Source organism: Lepidochelys olivacea (genome assembly GCF_965140295.1).
Source record: "Lepidochelys olivacea isolate rLepOli2 genome assembly, chromosome: 8".
In the NCBI taxonomy this organism is placed as follows: domain Eukaryota; kingdom Metazoa; phylum Chordata; order Testudines; family Cheloniidae; genus Lepidochelys; species Lepidochelys olivacea.
In genome coordinates this window covers 47,039,166-47,066,859 of record NC_140418.1, presented here as the reverse complement: position 1 = coordinate 47,066,859, position 27,694 = coordinate 47,039,166, and the positions used below count along the sequence as shown (strand labels likewise).

The 27,694-nt window shown below is 45.6% G+C and overlaps 1 protein-coding gene across 1 annotated transcript; it reads left to right on the top strand.

Annotated features, from left to right (window-relative positions):
• Positions 1 to 280: 280 nt before the first annotated feature.
• Positions 281 to 27,694, top strand: NTMT2 (N-terminal Xaa-Pro-Lys N-methyltransferase 2; the record flags this gene model as incomplete). Its single annotated transcript, XM_084637985.1, has 4 exons — positions 281 to 434; positions 10,107 to 10,282; positions 23,850 to 24,099; positions 27,420 to 27,694. The coding sequence occupies 4 exons, from the start codon at positions 281 to 283 to the stop codon at positions 27,692 to 27,694; spliced, it is 855 nt and encodes a 284-aa protein (XP_084494111.1).

The following is a 27,694-nucleotide window of genomic DNA, read 5'->3' as shown; positions in this document are numbered from 1 at the left end:
CCCTGGCTAAGCAATATCCCGGTTTGGGTTTTTAGAACTTTCCAGCAGCTGCTAGGTTAGGAGGGTGACACGGGAGAGATTATTCTGAGCAAGTGCTAAGAGCCAGCACTTTCTCCGGCTCCATTCCCAGACATTCCCCCTCCCTCCAATATAGGATGACAGAGGACTGCCCCAGTTTAAATGACACTCTCAGCCTCTTGGAAACGACAGGTACTGCTCAGACCACAATCCAAGCAATTCCCACCCACCCTCCCCAAACAGCCCATAAACTATCATCACCATGGATGGTAAGGGAGCCCATTTAGCCTTTAAGTCACGCTGGCGCAAGACGGATGAGGAGCTCTGTCGGCACAGCATGTCTTTTATCCTGCACAAGGCCATACGAAGTGATTTCTTTCAGAGTTACCTCTACCTGCTGGAGCGGCTTCCCCTCGGTGAGTTCTCTGTGTGTGTCTGTCTGTGGACAGTGCCTAGTGCATTGTGCAAGCTACCAGAATACAAATAAATTGATAATAATGATAAATAGCTCTGCTAAGCCTTAGCACAGACAATAAGGTGCTATACAAGCCAGTCTGTTCTATCCTTCAGCTACCACTGATCTGGCATCACAGTTTATTGTATCTTGGTGCCACAATGATAAGCACCACAGAAATAGATGGATTGGCAGATGAGATCTACTTTGCTTGCAGATGCAGTTAATGCTATTTTTTTCCATTTACAGTTAAAATAAAAAATGTGTTGTGAGTTTAAGGATGAGAAGCTGCATTGTGTGTGAGTGCGAAAGAGAGAGAGAGAGAGAAAAAAAAACGGAGCAGACATGCTTTGCTTTCTGGCTGTCAAATGTCCATATTTGTTGTCTTTCCAGATGTCCGTATCTTTGATCCAAGTCTTGCTTTGCAGAGTGGAAAGGTGCTTGCGAAACAATGCTGGGTGGGTCTGTTATCAAGAGTTTGCTATCCTAAATCTCTCCCACAATTCACTCAATCCAATTATTTATTTAGTTTCAAAGTACTTCTGGAAGGAAGTGTTAATTTATGGCCAGATTTCGACAGGAGCTGCTGAATGCTAAGTGCCGAGCTACTTTTTTAGGAAATAGTGCTGAAATAGGATCTGAGCTCTACTGAAATGTCTGGCCCCGAATATGTAAGGTTTAGGATGTCCTACTCCAATTCCAAAAAGCCACAATTGTCCTGATGACAATCAAAAAGAAGCCAGGTTTTGACTTAGGACTGTATTATTTTAAGATGGTCACTTTGCCAGCTGCATACTGCAGGCTATGCTTAATGTTAGAATCACATCAGTTAGAGATGGAAAGAACCTTTAAGGTCACATCTTGTTTATCTTATTGGCAGGGCATTTGTTCTTGAGGGCTTCCTCCACATTCACAGGCAACAGATCACCTTTGCTGAACATGTGCACCTGCCATTGACACCAGGGGGAATTCTGTTAAAGATCAAGGCATTTATAGGTCTCTTAGAGAGTGGAGGTAGTTCTGTGTTTTGCACTATTTCTATAAAGCTGCTAAACAGACAAACAAAATGTGCAACCATCTGAAGTGTCCCATAGAAGATAAATTCACTTCACCCTAGTCATTCTGAGAGGATGAGAGGGAATGGGTAAGAATGTTGTGGGGAATCTCAATAAAAAAGAAAGATCTTCTTAGTTATAGCCTTACATAATTCCTAAAAGTCCATTACAATGCTAGTCCTTCCCTTTGTTCTGAAAATAAGTGCAAGGTATTAGAAACTCAGCCAAATTTCTGACTGTTTAGTTGTCCAAAATAATAGTTTGAGTTCCTGTATAGCACAGGCCACAGGGTTTCACACAGTGATTCCTGCAACATATATTTTAGAAGGGCAACCTCTTGATTTAAAGTTATCAAGTGATGGGAGAATCCACCCGGTCCCTAGGTAAGTTGTTCAAATGATTAATTACCCTCACTGTTAAAAAAAATTGTGCCTTGTTTCCAGTATCGTGTCTAGCTGGTTGTCTAGCGTCAGTGTCCAGCTGTCGGGTTGGTTATCCCTTTGTCTGCTAAGCTGAAGAGCTCTCTGCCATCAGGTATCTTCTCCCCACAAATATATCTGCAGACTGACCAAATCACCTCTTAGGCCATGCCTACACTACCTGCCGGATCGGATCCCTGATCGCTCTACCGTCGACTCCAGAACTCCACCACAGCGAGAGGCGGAAGCTGAGTCGACGGGGGAGCGGCGGCTGTCAATCCTGCGCCGTGAGGACGCGAAGTAAGTGATTCTAAGTCGATCTAAGATACTTCGACTTCAGCTACGCTATTCTCGTAGCTAAAGTTGCGTATCTTAGATCGATTCCCCCACGGCCCAGTGTAGACCAGGCCTTAGTTATGCTAAATAGATGGAGCTCCTTTTGTTTTTCACTGTAAAGCAGTTTTCCTAGTCCCTGAATCAATCTTCTAGCTCTTTTCTAACCCCTTTCCAATTTGTCAATTTACTGTCAGTTTGTCCAATTTAGCAACTCTTTCTGCTGTGTCTCTGAGCAAGGAGATGAGTGGTGGGCTGGGAAGCATGTGGCAGCCCCAAAAGCCAGGATAGTATTACTGTTTCAAGTTCAGTTCCATGGAGAACATAGCACCCCATGTAAAACGTCTAAGTCTGAGTCACAGCATCTGTGGTTAGATCCAGGTCTCTCTTCTTTAACCTCAATATTACACAACATGACAAAGCCCCTGATTTAGCAAGGCCTTAAGCATGCACCTAGCTTTGCACAAGTAGTCCCATTTCAAGGTTAGAGCAGCCTAGGGTCAGGAAGGTGCAAAGTTGGTTTAAAGTTAGCCGTCATTCACCCTGGGCTATATGTCCTGTTCTGGACCTTAGAGAGGTGCAGCATAGAATCTCACCCTAGTGTTACATGTGAGCTGAGCGTATTCAGTGTCTAGCCAATTTACAAGAAATCAACATGCCATTTTTCCAGCCAAAAATAGCACTTTTTTCTTTGTATAAATACGTTATGGGAGTGAATTTAGGCCCCAACTTAGCAATGCACTTAAGTGAGTGTATAACGTGAAGCACATGAGCAGACCTGTGGACTTCAATGGAACTACTCAGATACTTACATTTATGAAAATACTTAAGTGTTTTGCTGGATCGGGGCCTTAATGCTGAGCATAGGTGCTGGAACTAGGGGTGCTGCAGCACCCCCTGGCTTGAAGTGGTTTCCATCATATACAGAGTTTACAGCTTGGTTCAATGGCTCTCAGTACTCCTACTATACAAATTGCTCCAGCACCCCCTGGTGCTGAGGAAGTATGATCCACTGCAAAGAAAACAGAATGCTGTCAGTTTGTAGGGCTAAATATTCTGGACCATGAGCCCCAGGTCTCTATGTAAAATTGGTTCTTTGGGGATGAACTTTACCTTTGGACAAAAAAGGGCTTAAGTGGCCCCTAGTCTTGTGCCCGTCTGCTACACAGGGGTAAAATTCACCCAGGGTTCTCAAATGTGTGTTTAAAACTGATGCACCAAGCATTGGCCACATGATGCATTTTAAAGTGGGGGCTCAGCTGAATGGACACAACTGAACTGGTTCTCTGTCTCACAGAAATCGGTTTGAGTCACAAAGACAGGCTCACAAATGCAAACTTCTGTTCCCATCACACAATTTTAGAAGAGTGAACCCCACAGCTAAGAAATATGAGATATTATGTCTGAGAGCAGGAATGCCTCCAACACTAGGTTGCTACCATTTCTTTGATCAGAGCAAGGGCCCTTCAGAAGTTTGGGAAAGAAACTCCTAAATTGATACCTAAGAAAAGAATAGGAGTGCCAATTTGGACTTTGCAACGGCAAAAAGTTTAGGTAAACGTTCATTGGTTTAGCTCACAGGCTTGGAATTCATCTCTTGGCCACCACTTTGCATCCAGACCATGTTGGTACTGACTACAAATCATTAACATCTGATAACTGTTCAGTGACCTTTACAAAATGAATTTCTGATCTCAGTCTGCTTTCTAGTGAGTACTTCATAACCATCGCTGCTTGGACTCCTTGCCAGCAGCTTCAGCTTGGAGACCAAGAATGTATAGAAAAATGCTACTTCACTAGAAACATTTCTCACACCCCAAAAGTAGCTATATGACTAGGTAAGCTATTTACCTCTGAAAACTCTACACATGAAAAACAGCTACAGCCCTTCACATCTCTGAGGCTAAGGGGCCTGAGATCCTGGCCTGGATGCTGGATCTCATTTTACAGCTACACTGCAATAAAACATTGGATCAGTAAATACACTTCCTCATTCACTTCTAATCAATTGTTCCATAGCAATCAGCCTGATCAAATTGTAGGTTATGACCTTCCCTACATGCACAGAAGGGGAGGACTAACATGAAAGGAGCTGTGGTTGGTTTGATCATCAAAGCTTGTCACTCCAAAACTGCACCCAAGACCTGGTATTGTCCTTTTATCTGGAATAGTTCCTTGGGAATATAGGATATCGACAGGGGACATCACATCAGGGAGTGTTCAAATGTTTGCCTAGGCTCTCCACATTCACATTTGGGGTCATTCCTCACTTCCACTTGGTCATATTGTCACCACTCTTTGCCCCCCTGCTCTTGCTTGGTTTAGCATACACCAGTGTTTTTGCTCTACATCAGTGCTTGGGTCCTGAAGAAACCAGGTTCTCCAAGGTTACTAGCATTTCCTGACATTTTGTTACTCTGCAGCCTTCCACGGTGTTTTTTTTGGGGGGGGGGGTAAGGGATTTTCAAAGGCAAAGCTCTTCCTGGAATTCAGCCTCTTGGGTGAAGGAATGTGCCCACACAGTGGGTGTCTTGGATCATGCACCTGTTTTTGTCTCTCCTTTTTACTGAAGGCATCCCATCTCACTGATGGCAGTGGAATCCCAGTGAGACAGTATACAACAGTGTAGGAGTTGGTTTCAAGGTCAATGTGACAATCGTACAACTGAGTTCTGTTTCAATTCTGTGTACATGGCTCAAGTGTGACCATTCTGGGCACAGTACTCCACAGCTGAGTAACACAGGGCAAGACTGGTTGCTCAGAGTATTTTGGGGTCCTATTTGTGTTGGCCAGTTTCTGGAGTGCACAATTCCTGGAGCTCACTTTTTCAGGTTCTTGTGCTCTTTGAACGTCAGCATTCTGTCCAATGTGACCACAGGGTACTCCAGATATCCAGAGTGCTCAAGGATTGTATCATCCCATGATATCTGCAGTTTTCCTTGGCCTGGTGGTGTTTCAGGTGGAAGGTGCACACTTGTGTCTTGCTAGGCTTAGCATTCAGGAACCAAGTACAGCAGTATTTTTCAGGTACACTCAGGGAGTCGGTTAAAATGCGCTTAGTGTCATCAAATCTTTCCACCTGGGAAGTTATGCAAAGATCATCTGCCTGAATTAATCTTTGCATGTCAGGGAATTCTGGTTGGTCATTTGGGTGGACATTAAACAGCAAGGGTGATAGCACTGAACCTTGGGGCAATCCCTCCCATTGTGCTAGCCATCAACTTTTATGACCATCCATTTTGGCAAAGAAATGTTGATTTTTGAGCAGGGAAGAGGTGACCAGGACTATCTGGCTCTTCTTTCCAATTTCAACAGCAGTGCATGATGGTTCACAGTGTGATATGCAGTTGACAGATCAACAAATACAGCCTCTGTAATTTTGCAGGTTTTGAAGCCATTTTCAATGTATTGAGGTAGGTTTGCAACTTGGCCACAGCATAAATATCCTGGTTGGAAACCAGCCTGGGCATCAGCCAGCTGCTCTTCCTCTATGAGCACTATTCTAACTATTATCATCTGCTCATATAGTTTGTAGGTTGAGCAGATTAGGATATTGGGCAATAACTATTTGCAGGGTTAGGGTCTTTATGTGGTTTGAGTAGTGCAACCCCTTTGGCCTGACTCCACAGCCTGGGTGGCTGCGTTAACACTTGCATAGCGACAAAGAAGTGAAATAGCCACTTCTGTGCTCTCGTCCCAAAGTGTAGCAATGATTCATTAGCTATACCATCGAGACTAGCCGCTTTCCACTTTTCAGGGTTTTCATGGCTGCTGCTCATTGTGGACTTTGTTGTCTGAGGAGTTAGCAAAGTTCCTGCTTGATTGTTTAGTTTTATACTTTGCTTTGTGGGCTGGTTTGTGAGTTGGGATGAGTTGGTGTGTAGCTTGGTTGGGAGAGACTATGGCAACGCGCTTTGGTTGTTGTGCATCGGGGTTCAGCTTGCAAATGGTGGCCCATTCTTTTTTGCTATCATTTCAATCAGCTCCCTTCAGTGGTTGTGCTGCTCATTTCCAATCTCTCTCATAAGCTCACTGGTTTCTTCACTGAATGGATCCAGGTCAAACAATTCTGAATCTCTCTTATATTGTTGGCTTGCCTGTTCTGAAAGCCCAGGTGTATGTAGTCTCCAACATCACTTAGGGATGTACTTTTGGGCACACTTTCACACCAGGGAGACAAGTTCGCCATAGTGCTCATGTATCAGAGTGGTACTACAGATGGATACATTAGTTCAAAGGTGAAGCTTTCCCAGGAAGCTTTTCTGAAGTAGAATCTTGGCAGGTACTTTGTTTTTGGGTTGCACTGCAGCCTCTATTGCCACTTGTGCTGGTCTATCATTGCCATAACCTCCCTTCTGAAGTTGCCGGCATTTTCAGGGGTCACAAAAGCTAGATCGGGATTGTACCCCTTGTTCCATCCAGTGCTTTGGAAGGCACATTTGTCCTTGAAGTCATAGAGCAAGCTCAACTTGTTAGTTGCCACCCCCTTCTCAACTTCCCCCCCTTCGTTGGGGAATCCCGAGATGATGTGACTGTTGAAATCGGCTGGGACAAGACACGGTTTTACAGCAGTGGAAGGTCAGTTGGCCATGCAAACTGTTCACTTGGTGGTTTGTAAACAGAAATTGCTGCCATGATAAGTGCTTTTGTACCATGGTGCTTCACAGCAGTGTTTTTCCACCAGTCTTTTGTCACATAAAAGTATTGTGCCGCATAAATGTTGCTTTTGATGTTCGCAGCTATATGCATGCCAGGAGTGTTTGGTGTTGTTGCCTTGCCGTGTGTCTCTTGCAAGCACATAATATCTGTTTTCATGTCAGATAGCATTTCAGCCTTCTTTGCAGAGAACCCCTCCACATCGAAATGGACAGTTTTTAGTGCCATTTTTGGCTGAGAAGTTTATGTCGACATCTATGTCTGAGTCTTCTATTGTGGTCTCGGTGGGTATTGTCAGATTTGGTCTCTCTCCTGTTTAGCTGCAATGGGAGTCATGACATGAATGTATCTGACACGACCCCTGGTTGGCTTGATGAGTGGGCAAAACCATGAACTGTGCCCCTCTGGGATGTGGTGACAGTAGAGAGGGGAAGCCAGAGGGTGGTGTGTAGCTGAGGGTCCATGAGAAATTCAGGGCCAGACTCCAAAGATCTGAGATCCTGAGCAGCATGTCACTCCCATGTGATCCCTTTCATTTGGGTCACACTTTGAGTGTTACTGCTCTGAACAGTAATATGGGCTGCCCCTTGCACACAAACCTCAGCCCTGAAGCACAAGCTGCATGTTCATTCCTCTCCTTTCCATCCATCAGAATATGAAACTCCGTCTGTTGATAAGCCCAATAAAATTGCTCTAGAAATCCTCAATGGAATCTCTTAAGTGAGATCTTGTAAAGCGAGTATCCTGGGGCTCAGTTCCACTAGCCTCAGCAGTGGCTGCAGTATACAGAGAAAGGGGATACAGGAGTAGAAGGGCAACAGTCCCTGCAGCAATGGACGACAGCCAGTGGATCCTTCTATTTCCCAGGGTCTGACAATCACCATGGTCAAGATTTGCAGGGGATCCACTGCCACTCCCTTGATTTTTCTTCCTTTAGTGAAATGTTTTTTTGGAATATGGAAAATAACCAGTGGAGTGTGTCAAACCTGGGTTTGACCCTTGCTGGGCTCAGCACTCACTTGTGGTATAAATTTCTCAGGCATAACATAAATGTGTAATGGATTAAAGCTTTAATAGTATCCGCTCGGCAGTCAGCTTAAGCAGGTGATGACAAGAAGGGCTGGTAATGCTGCTTTTGTTGGATAAAGGATATCCCTGGCATGCTGCTAATACGTAACCCAAGAGCACTATTTTGCTCAGAGTGGTCTTTAGTGGTAATTATTCCCTATTTTACTTCCTTTGCCCCTCCCTCATTTGCCTCCAGGATGTCATTCTGGTGCTCAGGATGGGCAAGCACACATTTATTCCCCACTGGGCTCCTTGCCTTCAGTAAATACAGTCCATGCTCATTCGTGAGTTGTGGTCTACTCTGGTCCTCCACAGTGCAGTCTCACTTGCCTGTTCAAAGCCCAGGCAATAATTATTATCAATAAAGGTGCAGTACACGGAAGACAAAGTCATAACAGTTGCAAGCTACATAAACTGCATTCCTTTTCCCTCATTTTATTTATTTAGTCTACAGGGAAATCTGTGTTTACACTGTGGCTGAAGGTACCTAACCAGACGGACATTTGGCACTTGCTCACTTCCAGTGCTGCACATGTATTGGAGATGCACGACCTATAGTAGGCCTGGCCACATACTGCAAACTGCTCACGAGTATTTGTTCCAAATCTGTACCAGCATTAGATTCATCCCTACCTCCTTGTTACTTGCTATTCAAAGGCAGTCGTGTGATTGGGTCTTCATTCACAGGAATGTTTGGGAACAGCTCTTTTTCATGCAAGAAAAAGCTACATTATCCGCCTTCAAAGCCCTCCTCAAAACTCTCCTTTGCATTGATGCCTACAAAAAAAAACTTGACAATGCTTAGGCAGAGACTACTTTCTCTCATGCTGATCAATGTTATCTCATTGTTTCCTCGTATTCCTATCTGTCTGTCTGTATCTGTCTGTTGTCTTGTCTTTTATTTAGATTGTAAGCGCCTACAAATACTCAGAAAGGGTAAGTACGAAAAACCCAGAACATTTAGCACAGATCTCAGTTAAGGAAAGAAAAAAGGGAAAAGTATCAAATATCAAGTTGAGAATTCATGTTTCTTAGACAGCTGCAAAGCTACTATTCTTGGTTACCAGCAAACCATGTGGTAGTAATATAGAGCCCAAACATTTAAAAACTAAACAATGAAAATAGAAACTCCAAACTCTAGCACCTATTGTGTCACCCTCATCAATTACACATCCCTCCTCCTTTTTGATCTGTGGCAGATGAAAATTTAGGGATTGATGCGCTACCACCTTGCACCTTTTTAGGGCCGGACTGTGCAATTAACCCCAACACCGGTGCCAAGCAGGAAGAAAACATTACAGAAAGTCATAGAATTCTTCACTCAGTCACACCGGTGGGACCGTTTTACTCCTGCTTGGCACAGACTTTGCACGCTTATAATCAACTACACAGGGTGCTGGGCCTTGGACTATACAAACCAATTAGCTTCGTCTCGGGGTACCTGTACACTGCAATCAGAGGTGTGACTGCAGCACATGGAGCCATACCCAAGCTAGCTTTGATCGAAGCAGCTCAAACAACAATAGAAGTGAAACCGCAGCAGCACGGGCTGTACTTGAGCAACTGGCTCATACTGTTGGGACTTCAATGCTATTGCTATTCAAGCTAGCTCGAGCAAAGCTAGCTCAGGTAGGTCCATGTGTGCGCAGTTATCCCTCTGATTGCCATGTAGACATACCCATAGTCTAAAAAGTGGCACTGCACAAATGTTAATGCGACCCACGGTTCTGCTGTGTAGCAAACAGCCTCTATGGGTCTAATTTGCATGTGTGTTTGCTCTCAAGTCTGAAATCTACAATTTTGAATTAACATGGAGCCGTCTGGGAAGGTAGGGATGTATTTACACAAATGGGCCCTGACCCTGGAAGGTGCTGAGCGGCCTCAATTCCCATTGACTTTAATGCGAGTTGATGGACCTCAGCATCTTGCCGGAGCCAGTCCAGAATTAATCATTCTTTTAATTAGGAAGAGAATTTTGCAAATTGTTGGTTTATTTCCACATTCAAATATCTTACATGCGTGCACACACACACCAATAAGACACCCAATCAGACCATGGAGTATCCCATTATAAATAAATAATAATACACTTTCTGTTTGCAGTGAAACTTTATGCTTTAACGAGCGAAGTGATCAACGGCGAGATGCAGTTCTATGCCAGAGCCAAACATTTCTACCGGGAGGTGCCAGCGACAGAAGAGGGCATGATGGGAGACTACATCGAGCTGTCCAGTACAGACATTGAATCCTCCAGGGAATTTCTTAGAAAGTTTATTGGGGTAAGTCATCCGCTCCAATCTTTGGCAAGAAGCAGGGCTCATGTCTCATAATTCACCTGCATCATGCCCAGTCCTTCTTCAGCTCTTAGGGCCTGATCCTGCAAAACACGCCATGCAGGTGGACCCAAGCACTTGCACAGAACCCCAGAGTTCCACAGAGGTTATGGGGTGGTTCTATTTGTAGGATTGGGGCCGTACATAGGCAAAAGTCTCACTGGCTTCAGTAGGAGTTTCACCTGTGTAAATGCTACAAGGTCAGACCTGGTCCGTTCTGTAAAGTGGACATAATATACCAAATCAGACTAATATTCCAGCTAGCCCACTACCCTGCCTCTCTCAGAGTCTGTTTCTAAATGTTTCTGAAGAAGTTGTGAGACATCCCACATGATAGGCTGGGCCTTTTTAGGTCCAGGGCTTTTTCAGAGACCCTTCTCTCTTAAAAGTCTTTCCAATTACGGGACACTTGCTTTCCAAGTCGTTCAAATTAGTCTCTCCAGCATGGGGCACGGCTACTTGCAGGTTTAAACTAGTGTAAATAGTGGATTCTCTGTAATTTGAGATCTTTAAACCATGATTTAAGGACTTCGGTAACTCAGCCAGAGGTTAGGAGTCTGTTACAGGAGTGGATGGGTGAGGTTCTGTGGCCTGCAATGTGTAGGAGGCCAGACTAGATGATCATGATGGTCCGTTCTGACTTTAAAGTCTATGAGTCTATAGAGGTCTGGCTTGTCAATGAAGGTGAAGTAGTTAAACCCTAGGTCAGGGCTTATCTCCAACCTCTCCCTGTTGTAGTTGGCTTGTACCTGATCTGGAGGGCCCTTGCGTGTGGCAGAGGTTTGCAAGCCATCTTCCTCCTGGCAGCTCTGTTGCAAGCATTGCTGCCTCTGAGGCCCAGCTGCCTTCCTCTGGTTACCACCCTTTCCTGTGACAGATTCTCTCTTTTAAGCTCATTTCCTACACATGGCAGAGAATCATAGAATCGTAGAATATCAGGGTTGGAAGGGACCTCAGGAGGTCCTCTAGTCCAACCCCCTCCTCAAAGCAGGACCAATCCCCAACTAAATCATCCCAGCCAGGGCTTTGTCAAGCCTGACCTTAAAAACTTCTAAGGAAGGAGATTCTACCACCTCCCGAGGTAACGCATTCCAGTGTTTCACCACCCTCCTAGTGAAAAAGTTTTTCCTAATATCCAATCTAAACCTCCCCCACTGCAACTTGAGACCATTACTCCTTGTCCTGTCCTCTGAAGATGCACCTATTTAGTACTGGTTGAGCCCAGAGGAGCTTGTTAGCGATTTCCTGATTGGGATAGGGGTGTGCCGCATCCCACCCTCTATTAGGCAAACATGGAATAAGCTGCCCATAGAGAATTTTTTTTCCTAACCTCAGTCACTTAGGGCCAGATTTTTAAAGATATGTAGGTGCTTAAAGATGCAGATGGGCGTCAAGGGGGGATTTTTCCAAAGCACCTCGCTGGGGATGTGTTCATTATCCATACCCATGTCTTAAACGTTTGTGCAACCTGCTAAGCTTTCGGCCTCAGTGATATCTTGGGGCAATGAGATCCATGAGTTAATTAGGGTTTCTATAAAGTAGTATGTTCCTTTATCAGGTTTAAATATATTGGGATGGAAAGTGGTGGTATTTTAACAACACAGAACAACACTACATAGCAATGTAGGGCAGGAATTGAGGAAGAATATTGTATCCAATAGAAACTACTGGGGGAATATGTCAGTGCAATAGAATTGCCTGAACTGGTAAATATGTATTAGTAATAATAATAAATTATTAATTATTAGGAGTAGTACACTAGCACCTAGAGGTCCCAAAACAGATCAGGACCTCAGGGTGTTAGGTGCTGTACAAACACACAATAAGAAATACTCCCTTCCCTAAAGAGGCAAGGGATGGGAGGAAGCGATTTGCCCAAGGTCACAGAGGAGATCAGTACCAGAAATCAAACCCAAGTCTCCTGACTCCCACACCACTGCCCAATCCACTAGACCATGCTGCACTTATATAGTTAGTTGTGCTCCTTCATATTAAATAAGCGTCTAACCAATGGTCATAAAATTGCGATCGAGAGTAGCAAAATAATTTTTCATTTCAGTCTTCTCATTCTGGGTGGTGTTGCAGTGGGTTTGTTCTGTCTCTGATCAGCATAAAATCTGATGACTAACAAGTCCCTTGTATTTTAAAGTCTCTGCTGCTTTGCACTGAGGGTAGCATCATACTTTGGCTGAGAGGCCGTGCACTCCAGTTTACTGCTTACAGTCCTGGGAGCCAAGAACCCCTGCATTTGAAGTCCAGCTGTGCCAGGAAGGAACGGAAAGTCCCGCCGTTCACTGAGCTGGTCCATTGTTATGGGCATTGTAAGGGGACTCGGCCGGGGCTCGTCCCTCTGCGGCGTGGTGGGGCACCACACGTCCTTGCTACACCCTCTCTGCTGGGTTGGGGAATACCCAGTCTATGGCTCAGTCCTTCAGGCAGGGACTGAGCAAGCAGTACAATATAAGCCCCGGCCCTGGGTCAGGGCTGGCAGCAAACAAATAGTCACAGGCTCAGGCCCTCAGACAGGGACTGAGCAAATAGTTCAACAGCAAATCCCAGGCTCCTGGCTTTGAGCAACCAGGGAGAGGGGGAGACTGCCACCCACGAGGTGTGTGGCAGGGGGTCGCAGGCCCACCCATTCCACTGCATCCCAGCCTGGGGCCCTAGCAGCGACAGAAGGCCTGCTGCTGTGTCAGTGGGGATCCTGGCCACAACACACTGACATTGGCTCTGGCAGCGCTGCAGCCAGACTAGGGTCGGCTGCCCCCGGGCTACTTCTGGACTCCCCCTCGTAGGGTACCTGGGTCAGGGTGGTATCCTCAGAGGGTTCCAGCACCATGGGTTCCTCCAGGTAGCTGGCAAGGGGTAGGCTTGGCAGCTCCTCTGGGTAGCTGGCGAGGGGTAGGCTTGGCAGCTCCTCTGTGCACTGGTCGGCATTAGGCATTGGCTGGTCCAGCCAGTCCTTGGGTCAGCCGCGGATTGCCAGGGTCTCCCAAGCCGGAGCCAGGCCACAGGCACCTGGCCTCTCCGGCGGCTGCCACCCAAGTGAGCTCTGGGGTTGGGCTTTTATACTTCCTGTCCTGCGCCTTGACCTCTAGGGGGCGGGCGCAGGATCCACTGGCTCCACCCACTTTGGTGTCTGGGGAGGTTCTTCCCTCTGTGGGGTGGTGGGGCACCACACCGCCTCACTACAGGCATACATTTATTAGTGGTCTGGTAGAGTCTGTGGGATACTAGTATCATGCTTTATCAACAATAAGCCTGGCTGGATGCCTTCATGCCTTAACGGATCTTGTGGTCATTGGGCGGTTCGCCTGAAGTCTGCTGTGCCATCTGTCTGGGCTGGAGCAGCACACAGGGGGAACACACAGATGCAGCCAAACATCTGACCACAGAGGTGAGTGAAGTCCAAACCTGAATAGGCCACAATTCTTGAAAATTCCTGCAATAGACCACACACTTTGTGTGGCCAGCCTATGTAAATATCCAGGAACCAGCATAATTGATCAACCATTACTTGCATCACCACGGACCAGCTGCCTGGTTTTGCTGATGCTGATGCTTGCTTGAGTATGCAAAGAATAGGACTGTAAGTGTTATATCTAGTTCCAGCTTAGCTTGGGAAACCCTTCAAATAGAGCTGGTCACAGTAGACACTGCACGTAATAGCCCTCTCCCTTTTACATTACAGGCAAGGTCATCTCCCTTGCTAGTGCTCTGCAGCCTCTAGTGCTTGCATTTGTGTGTTGATTTGCTCTAACACATTTCACAGGCTTTTTTTAATGCCCAGGAGCCATTTTTAAGGTTGAGATTTAAGAACTAGGAAGCTTTTGATATGTCAAGTCCTGATTTTTAGGATTCTGTGTTATTTCCATCCACTAAATGGCTCCCTGAGGTTAAAAAAGGCTAATGATAAGCCCAAAATATAAATACTATGGCATTCTGGTATATCCCAGCAGAAGCCCCAGCCTAATGCTTTATAGGTTGTCTGAGAGATAGAGAATTCATCCCCAGCTTTTTGTTTTAAAGGTGTATGTATTATTTCCTCAGTATTCTTGGATATTTCCTTGTTGAACTATTACTACTATTAGTTACTTGTATTACAGTAGCACCTAGGGGCCCCTTGTGCTAGGTGCTGTATAAACACAGAACTAAAAGTTGGTCCCTTCCCCAAGAGCTTGCACACGAAGTAAAGAAGTGAGACAAAATAAAATGTACAAAATGCGCTAATACAGGTGGATAAAAATAAACCAAGAGACTCATACTTAATGGGAGGGAGAAATCTGGGAGACAGTAATACCAAGAGAGACCTATGGGGAAAGCAGCCAATAAATTACAGATGAATTTACAAGACGATACGACTGAAAAAAAAATCTACATTTCGGTCTGCTTATATGAAGGCATAATGTAATGGGGTAAAGAGATAATAATTCTTTTTGTATAGCTCTGGTGCTAATGCAGCTGGAATATTGCACTGACTTCTGGACAGTTGGTTACCAGCAAAATATTGACAAAATGAAGTGAGTTCAGAGAAGAGGAACAAAACTACCATTGGTTGGGTAATAGAAGAAAATATACAATGAGTTCATTAGTCAGTAAGGTGCCCTGCACTTCATCAAATAATATAACCAATAAACAGTATTCAAACAGTGCTGATAAGAATTATCAGGGTGGTCTGGAAGAAAGGGTATACGAGGATAAAAGAGATTAGCTTGACCAAGTAATGACTAAAGGGAGACTTGCTAAGAGAGAGGGATTATTTAGCAAGGTACATAGGGTATAACATGGAGATAATGGGATGAAAGTAAGAATGGGAACATATAGGCTGAATATCAGAAAAGTCTTTCCGACAGTGTTAGGCTGTGTAATAACTTCCCAAGGGAAGTAGCGGAAGCTTTGTTGCTTGGACTTTTGAAATTAGAATGGACAAGGTGCTAGAAAATGTTCTGTAGACACAAGCAGCCATTTGCAGGATGGGGACAAGAGGTTCTAATAGGGATTTTTGTATCTTATCTTCACGTTTCTCACAGATATTTATAACGTGCCCATTACCATGTATAGTGAGGGGGCGTGGCCTCCCTCTGAGAGTGTTGGGGAGAAACCACTCTCCACCACTGGTGGATGGAGCCAGGCAAGCCACAACCCCGACCAGAACCAGAGGGGCAGGACAGGAAGTTTAAAAGGCAGGCCCTGCTGCTTAGTTATGCAAGAGCTGGAGAAGGAAGCAGATGTTTCTTGCCTGATGCTGAGCCCTGCACCTGAGTTGGAGCTCTCCAGTGCTGAGGACCCAGAAGAGGTGCTGGAACTGTTGACTGACCAGTACCCGGAGGAGCTACTGGGACTACCACTGTACTTGTACCCTGGGGGGACAGAGGAACCCCAGGAGATGGAGGTACACTCAGGAGGGGTAGTAGGAAGTAGCCCAGGGACACCAGAGTCCGGTTGTGTTGCCAGAGTCTAGGTCAGCGTGTTACAGTGGAATCGCTACTGACCCAGTGGTGGAACCCTCTGCCACTGTCAGGGCCCTGGGCTGGGTGGAGTAGGGTGGGTCTGGGTCCCCCTGCAGTTGTCCCACTCCTGGGATGGCCGCCTACCCATCTTAGGCCGGATGACCTGCTTTTGCTTACTTCTCTGCCCTGCCCGAGGACCAGAGCCCTGAGACTGCTAATTCTCTTATTGAGCATTGCATGTATAGGTACAACATAATGAGCAGGCATGGCCTCTCTCTGAGACTGACAGGGAGGGATGGCCACTAACCACTACATGATGTTATTGGCTCATTTGTTGGATCTGAACACCAAAGGATAGGGCATGGTCATTATTTTATTATCCAATGAATGTCAAATAGTTTGGCCTAGTACTCGGTGTATAGTGAATCCAAACCCAAATACACTCATGGCCCAATCCTCTGCCTTCTCTCTGCATCCCATTACTCCTAGAGCTGACTAAAGTCTTGTCATCAGAATGTTTTTTGACTAACATTGGCTTTTTGACCAAAATGATTTTTTTTGTGTGTGTGTGGACAATTTTCATTTGGGTTGAAGTTTTCCAGTTGTTAGATGACAAAATGGAAATTGAATATTTTGCCATAAAAGTTTTCAATTCTCAGTAAAGTTTTTGGTGTCTGAACACTGAAAATTTTTATCAAAAATATTTTTTGATTAGTGAATTATTTTCCCTTTTTAATTTTGTGTTTGTCAACAAATTTGCATTGCAATTTTTTTTTAAAATACAAACTTTATGATTTTTTTTGTGGAAAAATAACTTTTTTTTTTTAAACCAACTCTAGTGCCTCCCTCCTCACCTGCAGCTTTCCCTCTGAGACAGGAAGCAGTAATGGAAAAGTTCCTGTGTTCTAATCCCTTCTCTGCCACTGCCCTTCTTTGCATTCCTTTCCACTCCTCCAAAGCCTTGAGCAGCGACGCCATGAGCCTCTGCCATGGCTGCCTGTGATGGGCTGTATAAACTCTGCACTAACAGAGAAGGGGCTTGGGAAGCTCTGTGCACTAAGGTAACCCTGTCAATCATGCATGGGAAGCAGGAAAGCTTTAAAAAGGAGGAATCATAGAATCATAGAATATCAGGGTTGGAAGGGACCCCTGAAGGTCATGTAGTCCAACCCCCTGCTCGAAGCAGGACCAATTCCCAGTTAAATCATCCCAGCCAGGGCTTTGTCAAGCCTGACCTTAAAAACCTCTAAGGAAGGAGATTCTACCACCTCCCTAGGTAACGCATTCCAGTGTTTCACCACCCTCTTAGTGAAAAAGTTTTTCCTAATATCCAATCTAAACCTCCCCCACTGCAACTTGAGACCATTACTCCTCGTTCTGTCATCTGCTACCGTTGAGAACAGTCTAGAGCCATCCTCTTTGGAACCCCCTTTCAGGTAGTTGAAAGCAGCTATCAAATCCCCCCTCATTCTTCTCTTCTGCAGGCTAAACAATCCCAGCTCCCTCAGCCTCTCCTCATAAGTCATGTGTTCTAGACCCCTAATCATTTTTGTTGCCCTTCGCTGGACTCTCTCCAATTTATCCACATCCTTCTTGTAGTGTGGGGCCCAAAACTGGACACAGTACTCCAGATGAGGCCTCACCAATGTCGAATAGAGGGGAACGATCACGTCCCTCGATCTGCTCGCTATGCCCCTACTTATACATCCCAAAATGCCATTGGCCTTCTTGGCAACAAGGGCACACTGCTGACTCATATCCAGCTTCTCGTCCACTGTCACCCCTAGGTCCTTTTCCGCAGAACTGCTGCCTAGCCGTTCAGTCCCTAGTCTGTAGCGGTGCATTTGATTCTTCCACCCTAAGTGCAGGACCCTGCACTTACCCTTATTGAACCTCATCAGATTTCTTTTGGCCCAATCCTCCAATTTGTCTAGGTCCTTCTGTATCCTATCCCTCCCCTCCAGCGTATCTACCACTCCTCCCAGTTTAGTATCATCCGCAAATTTGCTGAGAGTGCAATCCACACCATCCTCCAGATCATTTATGAAGACATTGAACAAAACTGGCCCCAGGACCGACCCTTGGGGCACTCCACTTGATACCGGCTGCCAACTAGACATGGAGCCATTGATCACTACCCATTGAGCCCGACAATCTAGCCAGCTTTCTACCCACCTTATAGTGCATTCATCCAGCCCATACTTCCTTAACTTGCTGACAAGAATACTGTGGGAGACCGTGTCAAAAGCTTTGCTAAAGTCAAGAAACAATACATCCACTGCTTTCCCTTCATCCACAGAACCAGTAATCTCATCATAGAAGGCAATTAGATTAGTCAGGCATGACCTTCCCTTGGTGAATCCATGCTGGCTGTTCCTGATCACTTTCCTCTCATGCAAGTGCTTCAGGATTGATTCTTTGAGGACCTGCTCCATGATTTTTCCAGGGACTGAGGTGAGGCTGACTGGCCTGTAGTTCCCTGGATCCTCCTTCTTCCCTTTTTTAAAGATTGGCACTACATTAGCCTTTTTCCAGTCATCCGGGACTTCCCCCGTTCGCCACGAGTTTTCAAAGATAATGGCCAATGGCTCTGCAATCACAGCTGCCAATTCCTTCAGCACTCTCGGATGCAACTCGTCCGGCCCCATGGACTTGTGCACGTCCAGCTTTTCTAAATAGTCCCTAACCACCTCTATCTCCACAGAGGGCTGGCCATCTCTTCCCCATTTTGTGATGCCCAGCGCAGCAGTCTGGGAGCTGACCTTGTTAGTGAAAACAGAGGCAAAAAAAGCATTGAGTACATTAGCTTTTTCCACATCCTCTGTCACTAGGTTGCCTCCCTCATTCAGTAAGGGGCCCACACTTTCCTTGGCTTTCTTCTTGTTGCCAACATACCTGAAGAAACCCTTCTTGTTACTCTTGACATCTCTTGCTAGCTGCAGCTCCAGGTGCGATTTGACCCTCCTGATATCATTCCTACATGCCCGAGCAATATTTTTATACTCTTCCCTGGTCATATGTCCAACCTTCCACTTCTTGTAAGCTTCTTTTTTATGTTTAAGATCCGCTAGGATTTCACCATTAAGCCAAGCTGGTCGCCTGCCATATTTACTATTCTTTCGATTCATCGGGATGGTTTGTCCCTGTAACCTCAACAGGGATTCCTTGAAATACAGGCAGCTCTCCTGGACTCCTTTCCCCTTCAAGTTAGTCCCCCAGGGGATCCTGGCCATCCGTTCCCTGAGGGAGTCGAAGTCTGCTTTCCTGAAGTCCAGGGTCCGTATCCTGCTGCTTACCTTTCTTCCCTGTGTCAGGATCCTGAACTCAACCAACTCATGGTCACTGCCTCCCAGATTCCCATCCACTTTTGCTTCCCCCACTAATTCTACCCGGTTTGTGAGCAGCAGGTCAAGAAAAGCGCCCCCCCTAGTTGGCTCCTCTAGCACTTGCGCCAGGAAATTGTCCCCTACGCTTTCCAAAAACTTCCTGGATTGTCTATGCACCGCTGTATTGCTCTCCAGCAGCAATATCCAGCAGATATCAGGAAAATTAAAGTCACCCATGAGAATCAGGGCATGTGATCTAGTAGCTTCCGTGAGCTGCCGGAAGAAAGCCTCATCTACCTCATCCCCCTGGTCCGGTGGTCTATAGCAGACTCCCACCACTACATCACTCTTGTTGCACACACTTCTAAACTTAATCCAGAGACACTCAGGTTTTTCTACAGTTTCGTACCGGAGCTCTGAGCAGTCATACTGCTCCCTTACATACAGTGCTACTCCCCCACCTTTTCTGCCCTGCCTGTCCTTCCTGAACAGGAAGCTGCAATCTGCAGGGGGGAAGCCCTGAGAAGGGAGCGGCTGGAGTAGCTCCTGAAACAGCAGGAAGAACCTTCACTCCAGAAACGCCCCCAGCTCTGCAAGGAGCCCAGTGAACTTCAGGGGCAAACCCGATAGGTAAAGACTGAGGCGGCTACCCAGGCACCTCTGAAGTAAGGTGGTGCCTCTACCATTTCTGCTTTTCATTGATCTCAGGAGGGGCTTGTTTTGTGTTGAACCTGCATCTTTGCTTTCCCCCCCACCCATCAACCAAGCAGGGCCCACAAGGGCAGGACTCACAACAAGGACTAAGAGGGTGTGGCTTGTACTGGAGTAACCCCATGGTGGTAACTGGGTATGGCAAGAGTCCAGAGCCCCACTAGGGCAGTGCCCCAGAGAGACTAATTTTATACTGCCATGACCCTAGGAAGCTCCATGAGCACCTCATTCTGCTACTTGCCAGAGCTTTTGAATATGTACATCTCCTACAGGATAGCAGCTTAGGGGACGAGACGGAATGAGGGAACCAACCAGTAGAGTGTTTTCCATTCAAACAATCCTAAAGCAAGGCTGATCAAAAGCCTGTCTGGCAAAACTGTTTGACAATGGAAAATTGGGTTTTCAACTCAAGTAAGGGTTTTTTTTTTTTTGCAGAAAAGTGTCTGCTCTCTGTGGAAAATTTTGATTTTTCATTAAAATACAGGGCACCTGAAATTCAGATAATTTCAGCTGAAAAGCAAAATATTTTGATTAAAAATGGAGTTGCAATGGCTCATGGGTACTGTAGTTCAGGGGTGGTTCAAGCTCACATTCTCCCCAATAGGTGGGCCTTCCAGGTGCGACTACATCTTCCATGATACACCACTTTCTCCCCTCTCGCTGAGGGAAGCGGGTGCCTCATAGGGAGCTCCTGGCCATGGTGCATCGTGAGAGATGAAATCTGGCCAGACAGCTCTGCCTAACAGACAATGGGAGCATAAGGTATCCAAACTACAACTCCCAGGAGGCAGTGTGGTGCCATTTTCAATCAGAATGTTTTGGTTTTTGATATTGCACTGGGAAGCCAAAAATGAATAATGACTAATGTTCTTTGGCTAGTGAAGAGTTCATGGATCAGGCATTCTCCACAGGCCCAGAACATTCTTAATTAGCCAAAGAACATTTGTCATGTTCATTTACATGCTGTACACTAGGTGCATGGGCAATATCTAATAGTATGTAAATTAGTAGATACATTTACAGAGGATGAGACAGTGCCCTTACAAGGAAACCGAGATAAGAGGCAGCCTAAGGAAGGAGTTTTGTGACCCTGACTTCTCTGATGTGAATTTCCATGTGGCCGATTAGCAAGTCCTTACAGGCTGGGGACCGACTGGCTAAGTGGCAGTTTGGCAGAATAGGGCCTGGGGATTACAGTGGACGAGAAGCTGGATATGAGTCAACAGTGTGCCCTTGTTGCTAAGAAAACTAACAGCATATTGGGCCGCATTAGTAGGAGCATTGCCAGCCGATCGAGGGAAGTGATTATTCCCCTCTATTCGGCACTGGTGACGCCATATCTGGAGTATGGCATCCAGTTTTAAGCCCCCCACTACAGAAAGGATGTGGACAAATTGGAGAGAGTCCAGAGGAAGGCAACAAAAATTATTAGGGGGCTGGGACACATGACTTATGAGGAAAGGCTGAGGGAACTGGGTTTATTTAGTCTGCAGAAGAGAAGAGTGAGGGGGGGATTTGATAGCAGCCTTCAGCTACCTGAAGGGGGGTTCCAAAGAGAATGGAGCTAGGCTGTTCTCAGTGGTGGCAGATGACAGAACAAGGAGCAATGATCTCAAGTTGCAGTGGGGGAGGTCTAGGTGGAATATTAGGAAACACTATTTCACTAGGAGGGTGGCGAAGCACTTGAATGGGTTACCTAGGGAGGTGGTGGAATCTCCATCTTTTGAGTTTTTTAAGGCCCAACTTGACAAAGCCCTGGCTGGGATGGTTTAGTTGGTCTTGGCCCTGCTTTGAGCAGGGGGTTGGACTAAATGACCTCCTGAGGTCTCTTCCAACCCTAATCTTCTATGATTCTATGAAAAATTAGATCTGTTCTGATGAATGCATCAGTAAAAAGCTATGCTAGAACTGGTTGGAAAACAGGGATTTTTCCTGTGGAAAATTTTGGGTTTGCCTTGTGCAGGGCAGACACACACTCTTGCAAGTAAGGTCAGATTAATCTTCAGAAATGGACAAAGCAGGACCAGTAGAGTGAGTGGCTGAGATCTTTCCAGGCCTCTGTGTTTATTCTACAGCTACCTCATGTAACTAGATGCACAGCCAGTATATTTATAGCCATGATGTCGTCCTTGGGACTGTCCTTTGACCGTAATAATCTGCTGAATTAATCATTGAAAGGGGGCCCAAGAAGTGATGATATACAAGCCTCTGACATGATTTATTCTTAGTCTTGTTGAAGGAGGTTGTTTAATAAGCAGATAGAGCCAAATCCTTCCTTGATGTATCTTTTTTTGAAAGGTATGGAGTTACAGCAGGGATGACCTTGGCCCTTAGCTTTCGTTTCAACACTGACTTACATAGGAGAGGGGAGAAGGTGTTTACATTTGTCTCCAATGTGTTTTCTTTAAAGACAAATTAAGTTGGAGGAGTTCCAGTCTCACAGTTAATGCCTGCACACTGCTAAAATTCCCATTTTACAGCAAAACAGCAGGTTCTTAAGAGCCCATGTATAGCTAGAATAGAAGCTGCTGCTATAATTAAGCAAGAAACACATCAATTAGAAACATCCTTTTTCAGCAGCTCATTGTTACTTTCTCATACACATACCTGTGGTGCTGAGATTGATCATGTCCAATCTCTGTACAGAGATGATGTTTTTTAAAAAATGTTCAGCAAAATCAATTTGTCCATTTTTGAATTCTATGTACCTTATGGGGGGGAATACATTTTCCCCATATGATTCAATCCTTTGGGTGGTCAGAATTCAACCATGCCTGTATTGCCTTTGTTTAAACACACCGTGTTTTGCAGAGATTAAACGTATGCTTAAATCTACTGTTAAGATTTAGTTGTCTTCAGAGGACCATGGGGTCGGTTGGTTTTGTGACAGGTTGGTTTTGGTGGATGGGTAGGTGTGAATAGATGAGAACTGAACTTGCAAGGACTTTATGAAATGGGTGAATGTTTTCGGAAAACTAAGGACTTGTGAAAACTTTATGTTCACCATTGTGCCAGGCAAAAGACTCCCTGCTTTGTAGGAATGAGCACAGGGCTGGGATTTAGGAGGTCCCAAGTTCTAGTCTATTGTCAGGGACATGTCACTTAAACATTCCTTAATTAGGCCTTCCAGCATTTCTAGGCTGTATGCAAATATGGTTACCTACAGATGGGTAAACTGAGCACAGACAGGTTGGGTGATTTTTCCCAAGGCAGGGGCATAGCGACTGGAGGGAGACATGGCCCCCTCCAACATTTTACTATCCTGTTGATGGACAAGGTGGATGAGGTAATATATTTTATTGGACCATCTTTGGTTGATGAAAAAGACAAGCTTTTGAGCTACACAGGACTTGAAAGCATGTCTCTTTCACCAGCAGAAATTGGTCCAATAAAAGATATTACCTCATCCACCTTGTTTCTCTAATATCCTGGGACTAACACAGCTACCACAACACTGTAAATATCCTGTTGATGGTCATTTGTGGCCAATCTTGTCAGCTAACTTGATTCTTCCCAATCATGCCTGAACATGATAAAGTGCTATAATGTAGACAAGCCCCCACAGGGGAACTTGATAGAGCCATTCAAGTTAAGAGTTTAGTACAAGACCCTGTCCCACGGACCAAAACCAAAAAGGCATGCCAGGAAGTTAATGACCAGTAAATGCAGGCCACCTGTGAAACTCCCTGCCACTGGGGATCACAGAGTTAATCATCTGGATAATTTTCTGTCTGGTAATGATATTTTTAGGTTTGCATGTTAAGCTTAGTCAGAGCTCATACATTAGACTGTAAGCTGATTGCAGCAGGGGACAGGGGAGAATTTCCTTCTGTGCTGACATTACCATCAAATTCTGTACAGCACTGCAAAACCAACTATGTGCACAATGCAGCGTTTCCTTTTCAGTGTCAAGTATAAAATTATGATGGAGGCAAGAAAGTGGATTTGATGGACTAATTGAGTGATCCAGCGATCCTCCTGGTGGTGCTATTTCTGGCTTTTAAATGGTTTTCTTGTACTCCACAGGGTCCTGGAAAAGCTGGCACGGAGCATGCCCTCGACTGTGGTTCTGGGATTGGACGGGTCACTAAGCATGTCCTCTTGCCAGTTTTCAAGAGCGTGGAACTGGTGGATATGATGGAGAATTTCCTGGCTGAGGCCCAGAACTATTTACAGGGCAAGAAGGACAGAGTAAAGATGTACTATTGCTACAGCCTCCAGGAATTCACTCCAGCCCCCCAAAAATATGATGTCATCTGGATACAGTGGGTTTCAGGTTAGTTCACCATTTATATATTTAATGAACCATCCATATATTGCATTAAAATACATGTTCAAAGAATGTTGAGGTTGCAAAGTCAGGTACTCAAAAGTTAGGAAATGCCTGAATTAAGATTGCCTGGGCATAGGCACTGGCAAGGTGCGGCATTGAGAACACAGAAGATACAAAAACAAGGAGTCCGGTGGCACCTTAAAGACTAACAGATTTATTTGGGCATAAGCTTTCATGGGCTAGAACCCACTTCATCTGATGCATTTCTCTCCATGTCTTTTAAGGAGCCCTTGGACTCCTTGTTTTTTTGTGGATGCAGACTAACATGGCTACCCCCTGATATTTGATAGCAGATACAATTTCCTTGTTTTCAGTTCTAGTGCACCATAGCAGTCCCCAGCTGCCAGGAGGAGCAACTGCAGGAAAATACTGTTGCACCTCTGCAGCCTTGGAAAGGAGCATGCTCAGTCACTGTTGGTATGGCACATCATAGTCTGGTTATCATGTTTATTATGGTAGTGCCTAAGGACAAGCAAAATGGAGCTCCATTGTGCTAGGTGCTGTACAAACACCGTGCATTAGATGTTTTCTGCCCTGAAGAGCTTACAATCAAAATATACCAGACAGACACAGGGTCAGGGAAGGGAATACATTTTCCCCGTAGGATTCAATCCTTTGGGTGGTCAGAACTCAACCATGCCTGTATTGCCTCTGTTTAAACACATAGTGTTTTGCAGAGATTAAATGTATGCTTAAATCTACTGTTAAGATTTAGCTGTCAGAATACTCCTGCAGAGTGAACAATGGGATTGTAGAAAATGTCACGTTAGTTCCACAACGTGTGTGTGGGTTTACTTAGGAGGCAGATCAGCTGAGGGGAGGAGTGAGGGGGACAGGTCGAGGATGGAGCAGGTTCAGTGCAGATGAACTCTGCAAAGAATTTAGCTGCCAAATTTCAAGTTCCTGGTGGTATTAGGCTAGGCCCTCCTCAAGCGCCCTCGCAAGGAAGGAAGGTGCCCCGCAGACACCTGGCCTCAGTTTCCCTCCCAACTAGGGTGACCAGATGTCCCAATTTTATAGGGACAGTCCCGATATTTGGGGCTTTCTCTTATATAGGCACCTATTACTTCCCACACCTGTCCCGGTTTTTCACATTTGCTATCTGGTCACCCCACTCCCAACACTCCCTTGGGCTGAGAACACCCTTGTCATGGAGTAATTTATCATTATACATGTCTCAAAGGCATATAGCAAAGACCCATATTGTAACTCCAAACACCTCTGGCTCTGCCGCCTTTTGTCACTTACTTCTCCCTCAGTCCCCAATCTTCTTTCAAGGGGAGGGTTCCTGGGTTTGTCCCTATCATCCCCTAATGGAGTTCAAAGACTCAAACAAAGCAACAATGCAAACGGCAGCCACCCTGGGGTTAGGGAAGGGCTCACACCCCATCTGGGTTCTTTCCTTGCTCTGTGTATGGGACTGAAACCACAGGGCCCTCTAGGCCTTCCTTCACCCCAGCACTCACAGAGATTGCAGGTAAGTCCCCACTACTGCTCTGCAGGCCCTTGGCTTCCTTCATCCTCTGTTCTCTCCTAGTTCCCTGCCCCTTATACAGGACAATGGCCACAGGAGCACTCCCTGGGGCTCTGGAGTTCCCACCACCCAGGAGCCTACTTCTGGCCTCTCTCTCCTTCCTGGCTCTCAAGCCTCCTTATATGTCTTCTGACCCCAGGTGCTACCCTGCCCTGTAATCAGCCCTAGCCAGGGCACACCTATTCAGTCACAGGACTGAGGCCCTCTCCCTTAAAGGGGCTCATGCTATGGTCTGAATTCCATTAAAGGGGCCAGTTCAGGTGGTGGTATAGTTGAGTGTATAGCCGCCTTCCAACCCATTGAGCTGAGTTTGATTCCTGGTCAGTGCAGCAGTGTGGCTTTACCAAGAGTCATGGTGGATTCTCCATCACTGATCATTTTTACATCAGAATTGGGTGTTTTTTCTAATGGATCTGCTCTAGGAATTATTTTAGGGAAGGTCTCTGGCCTGTGTTATACTGAAGGTCAGACAAGATGACCACAATGGTCCCTTGTGGCTTTGGAATCTCTATGAATCTATAAAAAAAATCCTGTGACTCTAGTTCACAGCATGGGGGCATTAGAACTGTGTAACGAAACATTTGTACACATTTTTTAACATGGGAAAAACATCAGATTTTTCCCTAAATTTGGTTTTGGAAATGGCTGAACCATTTTTGCAGAAACTTAAAAAAAATTCACTCTGTGGCAGACACATGACATGGAATATTTTAACCCAAATGGTTAAGTTTGGCAAAGTTAGAAGCAACTGAAAACAGGGTCTTATAATGGAAACTCTTAGGCTAACTTAAGTATAGCTGGCTCTATCAGCTGTACCTATAACACAAGTGACTGTGTTATTATCTTACCTGCAAATGCTGTGGAGTGAACCGTGCTTGCCAGGAAAAGAGGACAGGGTGTCAGGCTTCTCAAATACCTGCTGTGTGTGAAATAAAGCGGCAGGAAGGTTGTCCAAACTCTTTGGATCGTCCAGCTTCAAGTGCCCCTGCTGGCAGCTGAGTGCAACAAGAAAATGGCAAATTCAAGGGTGTCCTTAACTGCTTAGGGCCAAATCAAAAGCACAAGCCTGGGACATTAACATGCTAGCTACCATGTCCCATCCCAAATCTGAGCAAAGTTAAGAAATTAAAGCTGTAGGGAGAACAAAGTGGCTCATGGGGCAGGGAATCTAGATCATCTTCATTCTAAATAGGAACATGGCATGACTGTGAGCCTTTTAATGAGAAGTTTTGCTAAATGAAACAAAATGAAATAGGTTTAATCACATTGATTCATGTTTATGGAATGGGAAGTGACCTGTTTCAGATCATCTCATAGATTTAATGGTTGGGTGATTTCAGTGCATTTGGTGCACCCTTGCGTGTGAACGATTAACTCTTTAAAAACACCTCCAATGGCATGTTGACCCAATGGCCTGCTCCCAAGACACAACATCTGAGACTCTAAGGCCTAGTCTACATTAGAAAAGGTTTGGTGGCATTGCTATACCAAACCTTCCTAGTGTAGATGCAGCTTATACCAGCAAAAGAGTGCTGGTATAAGGAAGAAAACCCGGTGTCCTATGAGTCCCAGTCTCCTGCTCTCACCCTGAGAAACACTTCTGTTAGTTACTTTGCGTCAAATAAGTGGAGTATAAATAAGCTGATGAAGTCAAGCCCCAGCTGAGAGGAGTCCAATCAGATGCACTGGAATGGTGAACCACAACCCATTTCTGTCTCTTCACCTATAGGATACCTGACCGATAAAGATCTCTTGGAGTTTCTTATCCGGTGTCAAAATGGCTTGAAGGATAACGGCGTTGTCATTCTCAAGGACAACGTGGCCCGGGAAGGCTGTATCCTGGACCCATTGGACAGCAGTGTGATCCGAGACCTGAGCATCCTCCGGAGCCTTGTTGAGAAAAGCGGACTCACCATCCTGCAGCAGGAGAGGCAGGAGCGCTTCCCTGAGCAGTGTGTCCCAGTCTGGATGTTGGCCATGCAGAAGAACCCTGGCGTACCCTGA